Below are 13,268 nucleotides of genomic sequence, written 5' to 3'. Positions count from 1 at the left end.
CAGGTTCGAGGTTTTGATGGAAGAGTGTTTCGTTTCAAATTTAATTTTGATTTGAAACGGCTGTTCCATTTTGGTTTGTCGAAACAGTGATGCTGTTTTGACTTTTCACCCATTCATTATAATGAGGAAGCTCGAAACAGCCTCTCTTATCTAGCAGGCAGATGGGGGCCCGCAACCTCGGGAGGGCTGCGGGGACTCTGCTAGTCCTCCCAGGGCTGTGGGCCACTGATCTGCCTGCCAGATGAGGGAGGGAAGCCGGGTGCTGCCGCCTGGGACCAGGGAGCTGGGAAAGGGAACTGAGCTAGACTGGGCTGGGGAGTGGAACCGATTGTAGGGCTGGGGAGTGGAACTGATCGATCAGGCTTAGTTCCCTTCCCCAGCCCAATCGCAGCACTGGGGAGGGGAACTGAGCCTGAGCTCAGTTCCCTTCCCCTGCACTGTGATTGGCTTCCCGCAGCCTGGCAGTGGGAAGCAGGGAGAGCCAGGGCTGTGCTCTCAGCTGAGCCACATGGGGCTGCAGAGCCACTGGAAGTGCAACCCTGGTTCTCCCCTGTCTCCCAGCACCTGGCTGCTTCAAAACTCAAAACGTTTGAAACTTTTGAAAGTTTCAACTAGCCTTGTTTTGTTTCAAGGCTGTTTCGAACCCCTTCATGTCAATTTGATTTCGCTGTTTCGAGCTCGAAATGAGTCGAAATAGTGTTGAATCGAAAAAGCTGGCAAAATTTCGCGCAGCCCTAATAAAGATGTATGTTTCTGTAGAAGTGCAGCTTGGTTGGTACTTATCATACTGCTTCAGCCATTGTTAAGGCATACTAAAGGCCTGCTGATCTGCCACCAATAGACAGAAAAATCCTCACAAGTTTTTCCTATGTGATTTTTATACATGTCTCAACTAAAACTTTTTCAACAAACATTGTAAGTGGTTGCCCCAAGAGTCTTGGTTTCTGACTTGTTTGCTAGAAAGTCTTTTCAGACATCCTTTGTCTCCTGTCTTGTATTTAATGGAAAAAAGCGGAGGATTACGAGCAAGCATCGCATTTGTCCTGAGAGCATCTATTTTCTCCTGGGGTAAACTGTGATCAGTCAGATGTCTACTTCTTTTGTTCCAGGACAGACTTCAAGGTCTGTGGGACAAGACCAGCTAACAGTTTATTGCAAAGTGTGTCTGAATGGATCTCCTGGGATTGCATCATTGGATAAACAGCAGAAAAGCAGCACTAAATCCAGCTGCTTACAGAACTCTCATTAGAAGGGCAATGTTTGTAATGCAAATCCTGCAACTTTTCTGTTTTGAGACAAAGACAGGCACAACTGGTCCCAAGAAAAATGTAACAGCTGCTCATAACCTTTGCTTAATTTACACTAATAGTACACTTAATCCACACACTGTTCTTTAGAGAGTTCTGATGAAAGCAGAAGGAGAAGAAGGGGTATTTCCCATGAAAAATATTCATAATTTCATTTTAGATGATACATTGCACATCAGAATTCTGGTCTTTAGAAGGTTCAGCAAAACAGCTCATGTCATATGAAAATGTTTCATTTTTATGTGATTTGATATAAAATATTTTCTGGGAAACAGATCATTTGCTATAAGACACTAGGTTTACTTTCAGTCAGAACATAGAGTAGTCAGTTTGTTCCATTTTCCCTAAATTAGGCTGACTTTGGTATTTGCAAAAAATTCAAAAAGCTCCTTGAATATTATTATAATATTTACCCAATTAATTGGCATTTTTTGCCAATTGTCATGAAAGAAATTATATTTCATGAGTTTGACCATAAACACGTAAGATTGTAGAAGGAAACTTTCTGGGCTACTTTTCTTGGTTTAAAAATGAACTATTAAAATATTAAGAACTAATTTCATATTATGGGGTTTCAATGAAGGCCAAAGTCTACCAGCAACAATTGGCTGTTTTCATAAGTGACAATTTTAGTTTACTCTATATAAAACTAAGAAATGCAGTAGTAATGAGATAATCAGATCACTGGAAGATTAGAGGCATATTGTCATGACTCAAACCACTCATAAACTACTCAATGCCTCATACTTCATTTTAAAAAAGAAACTGAACTCATAGCTCATTACCACTCATTTCCTATTATTTAACAGTCTATTACTCATCTCTAACTAGAAAGATACTCAGGAGTTTAACATACACTACTGCATACACAGCTCCACCCTCAGAACCACCTCACCTCTTTAAGAACAAGAACACAGTTTCCAGGTCCTACAGACTGGGGAAGCTCTGCAATTCTCCCTTTGTTGAGGTAAGGCCCTGAGAAGCACCGGTGGTTGAAGTAGATCTTTGGGCAGCAGTACTTTCCATTAATTATCACTGAGAAATGAAAAGTAGCCAAAATTTAAATTACTTAGTGCCATTTCCCCATCCCTCTACCACGTCCCGCAAAAAATAAACAAAAAGCAAACAAACAAAAAACCCCTCTTAATTCTTGCACGGCTTAATATTACTACAAGTTGTAGAAAAAAGGAAAAGAAAAAAATAATCTATATGAATGTATAGAGTTAAAATATCACTTCTGTAACTATAACTCCAGCTACTAGATGTTGCAGAGATGGACTTTTTGGGTGCCTATACACATGATGGAACTCATGTGTATAGGTTATGTGTCAGTGTGCTCCAGGAGCCTCTGTATCACATGTATTCTGTGTCCCTGCATTTCAAAATGGTTGTGGGGGCACTTTAACCAAAGCTCATCCAATGAACTTTAGTTAAAGCATCCCTACCACCATTTTGAAGCATGGGACACTGAATATGTGTGACACTGTAGGCGCTTTAATTAGAGTGGCTCTCAGCTGGTCTAATTAAAGCGCCACCTCTCCTGCCCTGGAGCAAGTGTATAGATGCCCTTTAAATTTTACATGTGTATTTGTTCCTTGTATGCCTGCTGGCAATATCCCTATAATACAGTTAAGATGTGAGCCAGAAAACAAATCCAGTCACATGACCTTGCAATTTACCATGCATCTCTGACCACCCACTTCTTGGGTTCTGGCCAGTGATCCATTTTTGGAGTTATTTCTAATATTTTAAGCAGCTCAGAAAAATATTAAAATGAATCAACAAAAAACATTTGGTCTTTTTTCTCTATTACATCAGGATTTTGAGGCCCAAGACAGGAAATATTTGACCCATGATAGATTTAAGGCTGGATAGCATATAACCGGGGATCTGGGTTTTCTGTTCACCATGAAAAACATGGTAAAACCCAGATTTTTCTCCTGTTAAAGGAGAAAAATGTGGGAAACAGTGGGAAGAGTTCCAGGCTGCAAGGGCCTGGGGGAGCAGGAAGAGGGTGGTCAGGTAGGCGGTGCCTTGTGCATGTATATGCACATGGCTGCCAGGCAGCCTGGAGAGCAGCTCCCACAGGTAAGTCTGGTGGGAGTGGGGGCGAATGGATTGAGGTCTCTATAGTAAAGGAGGGAGGGAGTTGGATAGGGCTAGGACTGCTGCCCATCTCGGGTGGTGCATGGGGCTTGGATCCTGGGGCTGGCAGAAGTGGGATGGAGCCAGGGGCAGCTCAGCTAGGGGGCAACAGAGGTGGGGATGGCTCCCCACTGCTGAGTGCACTCCCAGAGAAGGTAAGGGGGACATATGCCCCCCCAGATCTCTGCATGGGGTGGGGGTAGGTGCAGGCTGCCTGCTGCAGGCTTGGGCTGCCCGCCGTGCTGCCCTCCACTGCAGCCTTCAAGGCCCAGTGGCCGGGACCCAGTATGGCAGGGCACAGCAGGGTGGGGAAGCTTAGTGCCACTGCTGGGAGTTCACGTGGCCATGATGAAATGCCTCCTGCCCACCCGGCTGCAGTGGGGGAGGGGGCGCAGAGTTGTGCCCTTCACTGCTGCCAGGTGTGCAGGGGACACCTTGCCATGGCAATGTGGAACTCCCAGTGGCAGCAACAAGATTCCCTGCTCAGCTCTGCCCTGCTGTGCTGGGTCCCACTTGCTGAGCCATGGATGCCCTGGGGGAAGGCAGGAGGGTGGGAAGCCCAAGCCTGCAGTGGGCAGCCCACATCCACACCCCATGATGGGGTCTGCTCTGGCCATACCAACCATGGGGAAGCAGGAGTTGGGCTCCACACTCTGCTCCACTGCAGCAGCTCCTGCATCTCATGGGCAACAGCCAGGGATCAGGTACTTCTGTGGAGGACAGGGAGCTGCAGACTCAGGTCCCTGGCCCCATAGCATTGACAGCTGGGGGCTGCCTCCAGCAGAGCTGAGGGGGCGGGGAATGTGGGACACCAGCAGGGCCAGGGGGCTGTAGTTGGGGAGTGAGTGGCACCAGCAGGGCTGGGGGGCTGTGGGTCAGGAGTGAGAGACAACGGCATGGGCAAGGCACTACAGCTATGCGAGGCTTCAGACCGTGCTTCAGATCTGAAGAAGCTTTGGACGCTGTCGCATCCGAAACAGCATGTCTGGATTGAAGTGTTGGCTTTATTAGACTTTTGTTAGGAGTTTCCGAACCGCTTTGGAAAGATTCGGAGCCACCTCGGAGATCCGGCCATAGGGTATAATGGGGAATCAATGAACTATCCATAACTCTGTTGTTTTTTTGTCCGATTTAGATGAAACTTGCAGGGGAGGTAGCCTCTACTGAGAACATGAAGCCTGCCAAGTTTCCAAGAAGATCGGTGCAGGGGTTCAGGGGGAACTGCACCCCAAATTCTTGGAAGCAAAACTCATGCCATGTGTATGTGTTACACCACAGGGGGGTGAAAACTGCAGGAGTGATAGCCCCTGAGGCCATGAAGACTGTCCGTTTTCAAGAAGATAGGTGCAGGGGTGCGGGGGGAACTGCACCTCAAGCTGCTGACAGGCAAAACTCGTAACATGGGTGCTTGTGCAACTGCCTGTCTCTGTCTTGGGGCAGTTGATTGTCTGTATTATTTCCTCTCCTTAGTCTGAGGTTGTGTAGGTGTTAGTTATGTGTTAACGAGTTAAGTAGCAAGGATTAACACCTACAAAACCACAGACTAAAGGAGAGGAAATAATACAGACAATCAACTGCCCCAAGACGGAGACAGTCAGCTGCACAAGCACCCATGTCATGAGCTTTGCCTGTCAGCAGCTAGAGGTGCAGGGCCCCACGGGTCCATCACATTCCCATGGATGGGTGTGCCCAGGCCACCGCGGGCCCATCATGCTCCCATGAATGAGGGGCCCCAGAACCTGCCCTGCACCTATCTCCTTGACAGCTGGCAGGCTTCATGGCTGCAGCAGGGGCTAGCAGGCCTGCAGCTTTCACCCTGCTGTGCTTTAACACACACAGTGTCACCCATGTCACGAGTTTTGCTTGTCTGCAGCTTGAGGCACAGTTCCCCCCAAACCCCTGCGCCTATCTCCTTGAAACTTGGCAGGCTTCATGACCTCACTAGAGGCTACCATCCCGGCAGTTTTCACCCTCCGTAGCATAACACGTACACATGACATGCGTTTTGCTTTCAAGAATTTGTGGTGTGGTTCCCCCCGAACCCCTCCACTGATCTTCTTGAAACTTGGCAGGCTTTATGTTATCAGCAGAGGCTACCATCCCTGCAAGTTTCATCCAAATCAGACAAAAACAACAAAGTTATAGATATTTCATTGATTTCCCACCCTATGGCCGGATCTCCGAGGCAGCTCCAAAGCTCTGGAGCCACTTTGGCCGGATCAAAGCAGGAACCTGGTCCAGACCTCTGGATTGGATCACTGGCATCCGAAGCAGCCAGATCCAAAGCTGGATCAAATAGCTACCTACTTGCATAGGCCTACAAGGCACCTACATTATTAGGGCTGCTAAGAACCACAAAGCAGCAGCACCATAAAGCGGGGGGAGGGGCGGGCCGTGCAGCTGCAGCTGGACCCATGTCCTCCTGATTGAAAGGGATGGGGGAGCTCTGAGTTTCCATGATAAAAAATGCAAAATCAAACACCCAAATGTATAGGCATTTAGAATTTATTTTATGATAATGATCGAGGCACTGTTAGGCTTCCAAATTGCTTTAAAATTGTAAATACATCAATAAAACTTTGTGTGGCATTTCAATTTAAATCATGGAAAAATGCAGATTTCGGGGTTTCTAATAAAAGAATTTGTGATTGTGCATTTTTGTCAGAGAACTTGCAATTTTTAAACAGAGAAAACCAGGATCCTTGCTTATAACCCTCTAGGCTAGAGAAAAGCCTCATGTCATTAAAAAAGATTATCAACTTTTCACTGGAATACAGTTTTGAGCAGGTGGTATTTCAAAAAAGTAGACATTACAAGAGTCTGCTATTTTAGATAATCATAGAATCATAGAGAAGTAGGGCTAGAAGGACCTCCAGAGGTCATCTAGTTCACTGGTTCTCAACCTTTTTTGAACTGGGACCCATTTGCCAAGATCGATGGCTTGTCTTGACCCACGCACCCCTGGTCCTGCCGCCTGACCCACAGCCTCCTACCCCCTCTGGGCCATGCTGACCCTCACTCCCAAGCCTCAGCCCCCTCCCCCTGCACCAAGCCCTGCTGAAGGGGGCCCGCACCTTCCCTCATCCTGCTCAGGCCTGAGTGCCATGACTACGGTGGCTCCGGCTCATGTGGGTGGCAGCAGAGTGAGGCTGGAGGGAGGAGGAGCAGAGGTCTCTGGCACACCTGCCCTGGGCTAGGGTTCATATGCTGTACCAGGCAGCCTGGTCATGGCCCCTCCTGCCACTCCAGCAGTGTCTTCCAGCTACCCCGCCCACAGACACCAGCCTTGGTGTCACCAGCCTGGCCATGCAGGTCTGCTCTACCCCTTCCCCTGATGAAGCAGCAGGAGCTTTCTCCTCTGCTGTCTTTGCCCTGCTAGAGCCTCAGCGCCCAACCACCTTCCCTCAGTGCCAGCAGCTACCTGCCCCCCAACCTCCCCCAGCAGTCCCCAAGCCCTGGCCCTCCAACCCCAACTCCTGATACACTTAGCTTCCTCTGGCTGCTGGTCCCGGCCCTCCAACCCCTGCTCCCAGGACCCTGCCTGGGTTCTGCTGGCCATGCCCCAAACAGGCCCTTGCAGGCTGGAATACTGCCAACCTGCAAGGGGAAACCTGTGCTTTCATACTTTTTTCTGGCACTTGCTCACAACCCTTTGAAATATTCTTGTGACCCACTTTTGGGTTGTGACCCATGGGTTGAGAAATGTTAGTTCAACCCCCTCCCCTTCCCGCGAGGCTAGATTATCCTTAGCCAAGCCATCCCGTATCTTTTTTATGAATATGATGCGTGTATCCTCAATGAACAACAGCAAACAGTGACAGGCTGGCAAGGTTGACGTACATATACTGCAGAAGCAAGCCAGTTTTTTCAACCCAAAGTTGAGAATAAACTGGGTCTGGGTGATCTAAGGTCAGAGAGATTAAGTTTGGGTAATGACTTATCCATACAGAAATCTTTGATGTATTAACCTATTTTCCTAAATGCTGTGTTCCCAATGATTGCTACATTGTAATGCTTAATGAAAGAAGCTGTGTTTTTTAGTTCTCCTGTCAACTAAAGTCGGTGAAGTACTTTGGCATCCTTTAAAATGTAGATTGGCTACCTACAGATGTATAACAATAAAATTGTTTTTCTCCAGTAATATTACACATTTTGATTGAGAAACAAACATTTTCATTTAGAGGCCTTAAAGCCAGTGGTTGAAAACCAACAGATAAAACATATGAAACCATACTAACATTGTGCCTCTGTTTAAAAATCAATTAAAATACCAAGTAATTGCAATCAGTAATTGCAAAGCAAATGCAATCAGTTCTGCAAAACCTATATTTGGCATAGCTTCAGACATGCATTTTACTGTATGTCAAACAGTGCAATAAACATTTAGATGTCATACAGATCCCTGTCATTTAGATGCCAGACCTGTTTCACCAGCAGGTATATTTGTTTATTATATGCATTCTTTCAACAATTCAGAAACCATTAAATTTCACTATCTAGTACATAAGATATTTTTTCTGTGAAAGATCTTTGTTTACAGTGATAAATGTGTTACCAGAAACAAAAGCAAACTTGTATCTTATAGGATTCGAACTGCTCAGAATACAAATATTTATTATGCTAGCCAATCCTAAAATCCACAGTTCTATATATGTATCTCAATATTTTAATACATTTATTGCCAGGAGACAGTTTTGAAAATAGTTTTTTTCCCTTACACAGAATACGGCCTCATGTAGTTTGGGGGGTTTTGTTTGCAGTTTTGGGCTCCAAATTTTGAAAAGGACATGGAGAAATTAGACAGGTCCAGAGGCAGGCAACACAAAAGATCACAGGTTTGGAAGACAAATCAAATGAGAAGGTTGAAGGAAACAGGCACGATCAGCTTGAAGAAAAGGCACGTAAGATACAAGAAGACATGGCAGTATTCAAATATCTGAAGGGCTGCCATAAAGAGGAGGGAAAACAAATTTTATTTCTTGCTGCAGAGAGTAGGATGTGGACTGATAGCTTGAAGTTGAAGCAAAGTATGGTTAAATTGGTGTAACAGAGTCTGGGGCTCCTGTTACTTTAAGGAGAAAAGCTGCAGGTGATAGAGCCTACCCAGCAGAATACAGGCCAGAAACAAGAAGGAAGGCAATAGAGAAACACTGCTGCCTAGGCAGGAAGCTGCTCATTAAAGTAACGGGGTGCCCCTGCAGCCTGGTCAGGAGAACTCTGCTTAAGATGCTTGTTGCAAAGGTAGCTGCTAGGCAGTAAGACAGCAGGGCAGAGCCTAGTTTGTGCAGCTGGGGTGCTGCTAGAGCAACAGTCACAAGCTGCCATGGAAACCAGCCATCAGGTCATAGGGAGAAACTCCTGTGGCTGGCTGGGACACCACCTGATCTGAAGGGGGTGGGCTTATAAACTATCTAAACTCAGAGCCTGAGCCAAAAAAACAGTCTGGCTCTGCAAGTTGCAGAGAAGAGCTTAGTTTCAAAGTATTTAACAGAATACCCAATGAACTCCTGGCACATCCTGGGAATGCAAGTAAAGCACTGAAGGCTTGCTACCAGGGGAATATGACCAAGGGCCAGTAGGCTGTAACACAGCCAGTGGGCTTGGAGTTTTGTGTTATAGCCAGAGGGCTAAGTTCTTTGTTATAGTTTACACTGGTGGTTTGGGTTTGGGACTCTCAGGGGATGGCAAAGGTCCCAATAGTGACTGAGGGCATGAGAGTGTCTTGAGGTCTGCCAGGGATATGGGAAGATGGAACATGGAAGCATAGGCGGCAGAAGGCTGGGGTAAAGGGGCTCATCCCCCTCAAATGTGGGGCAGCAGGGGTCACAAGGCAGCCTGGCCATGGGCTGCAGCCAGGATCATAGCCTGGCATGGGAATCACTAGCAGGAAAGTACATCTACTCTGACGGGGAAGGGACTTGGGGGTACAGATTGAGGCCCTCACATTGAGAGACAGAGTGGCACACAGGCCATTAGCAGGAGCTGGAGTAAATGGGGCCCTGGCTGGGCTGGGTCATGGGACAATCAGAGCCCAGGTGGCTTGCTCAGGGACTGGGGGGGCAGGGCTCCCACTGCTGTGCACACCTTGGTGGAGGGCCAAGGGGCATGTGGCCTCCAATCTGTGTGTGGGGGGGAGGCGGCCGCTGCTGCCCATAGGGCTTTGCTTTATGCTGCAGGTGCCCCAGGAGTGGCATGATGCCATATGCCTGCCGCTGCTTGGCTGCAATGTGTCCCCTGCCTGCCTGGTAGCAGGATGCGTATGGTGTCACGCTGCTCCCAGGGCAGCTGAAGCAGAGAGGAAAGCCCAGCGCACAGCGGCAGCCACCTCTGCTCTGCAGACAGATCAGAGGGGGGCACATGGCCCCTGGGTCTCTGCCGGGGTGTCCACAGTAGTGGCAGCCCCCCTGTGTCCCTGGATGAGCTGTCTGGGCTCTGACTGTCCCACGACCCAGCCCGACCAGGGCCCCATTCACCCAGCCCCTGCCCCACTCCCTCCCTCACCGCTGGGGCCTCGATCTGCCCCCTCACAGCCCTTCCCTTTCCCCCACAGACTTACCTGCTGGGAGGGGAGGGGGCACATGCACTCAGCCCCCACAAATATTTTTTTATCCCTCTGCCTATGCATGAAAGATATTGTAATTAGCTGTTTTGAAATGAAAACTTCACAACTTAAGAAGGAAGAAGCAAAATTCAGCATCTTGCCTGCCACTGGACATGGTGAAGTAAAAAAACAGCTCCAGCCTTTCTTTGAGCCCAATTTGCATACTTACCCAATGCTCAAACCAGGGGCCAGGGGACACAGCACCCAGGCAGGGCAGAGACAGGGCCCGGGGATGCAGACCGAGCCAAAGTAGGCTCAGAACACAGTGCTCAAGGGGGACAAACATTAAGGCCAGAAGGCCAAGAAACAAAGTAAGAAAGACTAGGGCTCGAGCCCAGAAGAGTGGGCCCAGGTTAGAAGGCCCAGTGAGAGTAAAGGGGTGGAGTCTGGGAAGGTTGAAGTCCCAGCAAGGAAGAATGGCTGAATAGTAACACCTGATGCATGGGCAGAGGCTGTGAATAGCTCTTAAGGTTGCTGATGCCCTGGTGGGCACAAATGTGCCAGGACAGCCCACTTAGCTTGAGGGCCAGATGGAGACCACTGAGGTTTGGAAGGGATCTGCTGGCTGTCAGAGGAATTGAGGCTTACTCTAGGACCCATTAGGTGGCCTTCCTTTCAATCAGACAAGTACATCAAGGCATGGCTGGCGAGTGAGGAGGGGAGGGTACCCTAGAACTGGAGCATGGCATGGGTTGCGTGAGCACCAGGGATCCTGGTATTCTCCGATTTAAAAAAAAAAAAATCCCCTATTTCTGGATTTAAAAAAGTAACGTTCCACATTTTTTCGTGATCAAAATGAAATGTCACTAATATATAAATATATCTATATATACAGTGGTGTTTCATTTTAATCGTGCAAAAATGTGGATTTGGGGTTACTTTTCTTAACCTGAAATTTGGGGGGTTAAACCAGTGAAAACCAGGATCCCTGGTGACCACCAAGGGTGGTCAGAGCTGCCCCTGGGGCTCAAACCTTCCTACAGTTAGAGATCTGGAAAATCTTCTTCACTGTTAAAACAGTGAGGCAGTGGAAGACTGCCTAGGGAAGTTCTGGAATCTCCATCACTGGAGGTGTTCAAAAAGAGGTTGGATAAGTATGGGTCAGGAATGGTCTAAGAGTAGTTATGCCTATGCAGTACTATGGATATTTCCTATGCTTTCTGGGCTTTGCTGGTTGCTGGATGGGGCCAGGAAATTTTCCCCACTTCTGCTGCTATATGTGTTAGCAGGAGGGGGTGGGGAAGGGGTTTATCTTTCTTGGAAACACTAGGTGTTGGCTGCAACCAAGGCTCGAGAAGTTGACTGGGGTGTGGCCAATGGTCCTACTGAGACTTCAACCCAGAGGTTTCTGGCTAGAGGGTTTTCTCTCTCTTCCCAGAGCAAGACCTATCACTAGGGTCTTGAAGGAATTTTACCCTCATGGAGATTGGTATAGCTTGTGGGGGGTTCTGTCTTCCTAATAGGGGGGAGGGAAGCATGACCCTCTTCCTTGAAACTCTGCAGCAGAAAGACCGTGGCCACCATCGTCTACCTGCTTTACCTGTGCCAGGTTAGGGTGCTATGCCTTGTGGTTGATTGTATCATTTTGCTAACAGGTTAGACAATGGATTTGTATAGGATAGTTTGGATAAGGATGATCCTACCTCAGGCAGGAGGTTGGACTAGATGACCTCTGAAGGTCCTTTCCAGCTGTGCTTTTCTATGATTCTATGATCCTGGTATATTTAACAAAAAACACTTAGATAGCTTACAGGAAAATGTCCAGGAAAAATCAAGATATGATTAATACAACACTAATGGCTCTGACTTCCACTGGGATATCCATTCCTGGGAGAAAAGATACTAAAATAACCTAACTTTCAAGATTAACGCAACACAGTTTTCATGGCACCAGATGCAGTAATAATTGCACGCTTTTACCAACTGTAGATTTATTTGGGATGTAAATATAATTAAAAAAAAGATTTGTTTAACTTCCTCTAACGAAATGATCAACTAATAAACAGAGCTCCTGGTTTTCTCTCATAATAAAAACAACCCCAATTTCCAGATTTAAAATAGTAGTCCAAAATTCATGTTTTTCCATGATCAAAATGAAACACCACTATTATATCTCTCTCTATATATCTATCATCAGAGAAAACCAGGATCCCTGCTGATAACACAGCAGGTTAGACACAGATGTTACTGGGAACTACTCCCCACTCTCAGAGTCCTTTGACTAGGGGAAGGAGGGAAGTCCAACCAGACAACACAGCTCACCTGAAACCCATGCTAGGTGGGAGGAAGAGAGCACTTACGAATGAGCAGCTAATTGCTTAGCTGATGAGTCATTGGGTTGCTCACTGTTTTTTCTTGGGCTCTGGGCACAAATCCCCCTCATCCCTTCCCTAGCCCTCCCACCTCCTCACCCCTCCCTCCCTGCCCTGCTGCCTTCTGGTCCCTGCTGGGGAGCCCTGTGGCTTCCTTTCCCCACTTCCCTGCCAGACTATGCCCGTCCTGAGCTAAAGGATAACTAGTAAGCTAACTGGTTATTATTTCACTTATCAGTTAAACACACATGATTAATTGTTTTAGCTTTCACATCCCTAAGACTTATTCATCACTTGACAGACTATATTCAGAGTAAAGATTGTCAAAAGCCTTCCTTTTGCACTATCGCATTGCTGGATACTGAGATCACTGATTCATAGCCGGCAGGTAAAATATATGGCTCATGGGTTAGATCCAGCCTGCAAGGCCATATCATTCATCCTGCAGAGCTCCAAGAGAAGCAGGGAATTCAAGGGCTGGGCACAGGGGGCAGAGCCTGATTCCAAAATCCAGGATATGGAGACCTGTTAGGGCAGGGGTGGGCCAAATATGGCCCGCAGGCCACATCCTGCCTACTAGGCAATTTCATCTGGCCAGCAGGAACCCACCAACTAGTTGTACCCTGCCCAGCCCACTTGCCTTGCACCCACCTTTGTGGGCAGAAGGGCCCGGCCCAGCCTAGGCAGAACACAGCTTCCAGGCAGAGCTGCTCTTGCCACCGCTTCAGTTGTCAGGGGACCTGCTCGGCTTCCCTGGTGTTCTGCTTGTTCCAGGCATCAGGTAGAGAAGTGGTGGGGGTGGGAGCAGAGGGAGCTGCAGCTGGGCAGGAGTGCACAGCATGGGGCTGGGGCAGCACAGAGCCCATGCCCAAGGTGTGAGTGAGGGAGGGGGTGGGTGTGAGG

At 47.8% G+C, this 13,268-nt stretch overlaps 1 protein-coding gene across 7 annotated transcripts in view; it reads right to left on the bottom strand.

Moving 5' to 3' along the window:
* The window catches only part of SFMBT1 (Scm-like with four mbt domains 1), a 171,483-nt gene that overhangs the window by 49,898 nt on the left and 108,317 nt on the right, over positions 1 to 13,268 (bottom strand). For all 7 annotated transcript variants that reach the window (XM_019505201.1, XM_019505207.1, XM_019505204.1 and 4 more), the window contains one exon: positions 2,203 to 2,342. In XM_019505201.1, the coding sequence (XP_019360746.1) occupies positions 2,203 to 2,342 (140 nt within the window). The remainder of the gene's footprint in view (positions 1 to 2,202; positions 2,343 to 13,268) is intronic.

Source organism: Gavialis gangeticus, unplaced genomic scaffold (genome assembly GCF_001723915.1).
Source record: "Gavialis gangeticus isolate Ggan-Ray unplaced genomic scaffold, GavGan_comp1, whole genome shotgun sequence".
In the NCBI taxonomy this organism is placed as follows: Eukaryota; Metazoa; Chordata; order Crocodylia; family Gavialidae; genus Gavialis; species Gavialis gangeticus.
The sequence above is the reverse complement of the archived record's forward strand: the minus strand, read 5'-3'. Positions and strand labels throughout refer to the sequence as shown.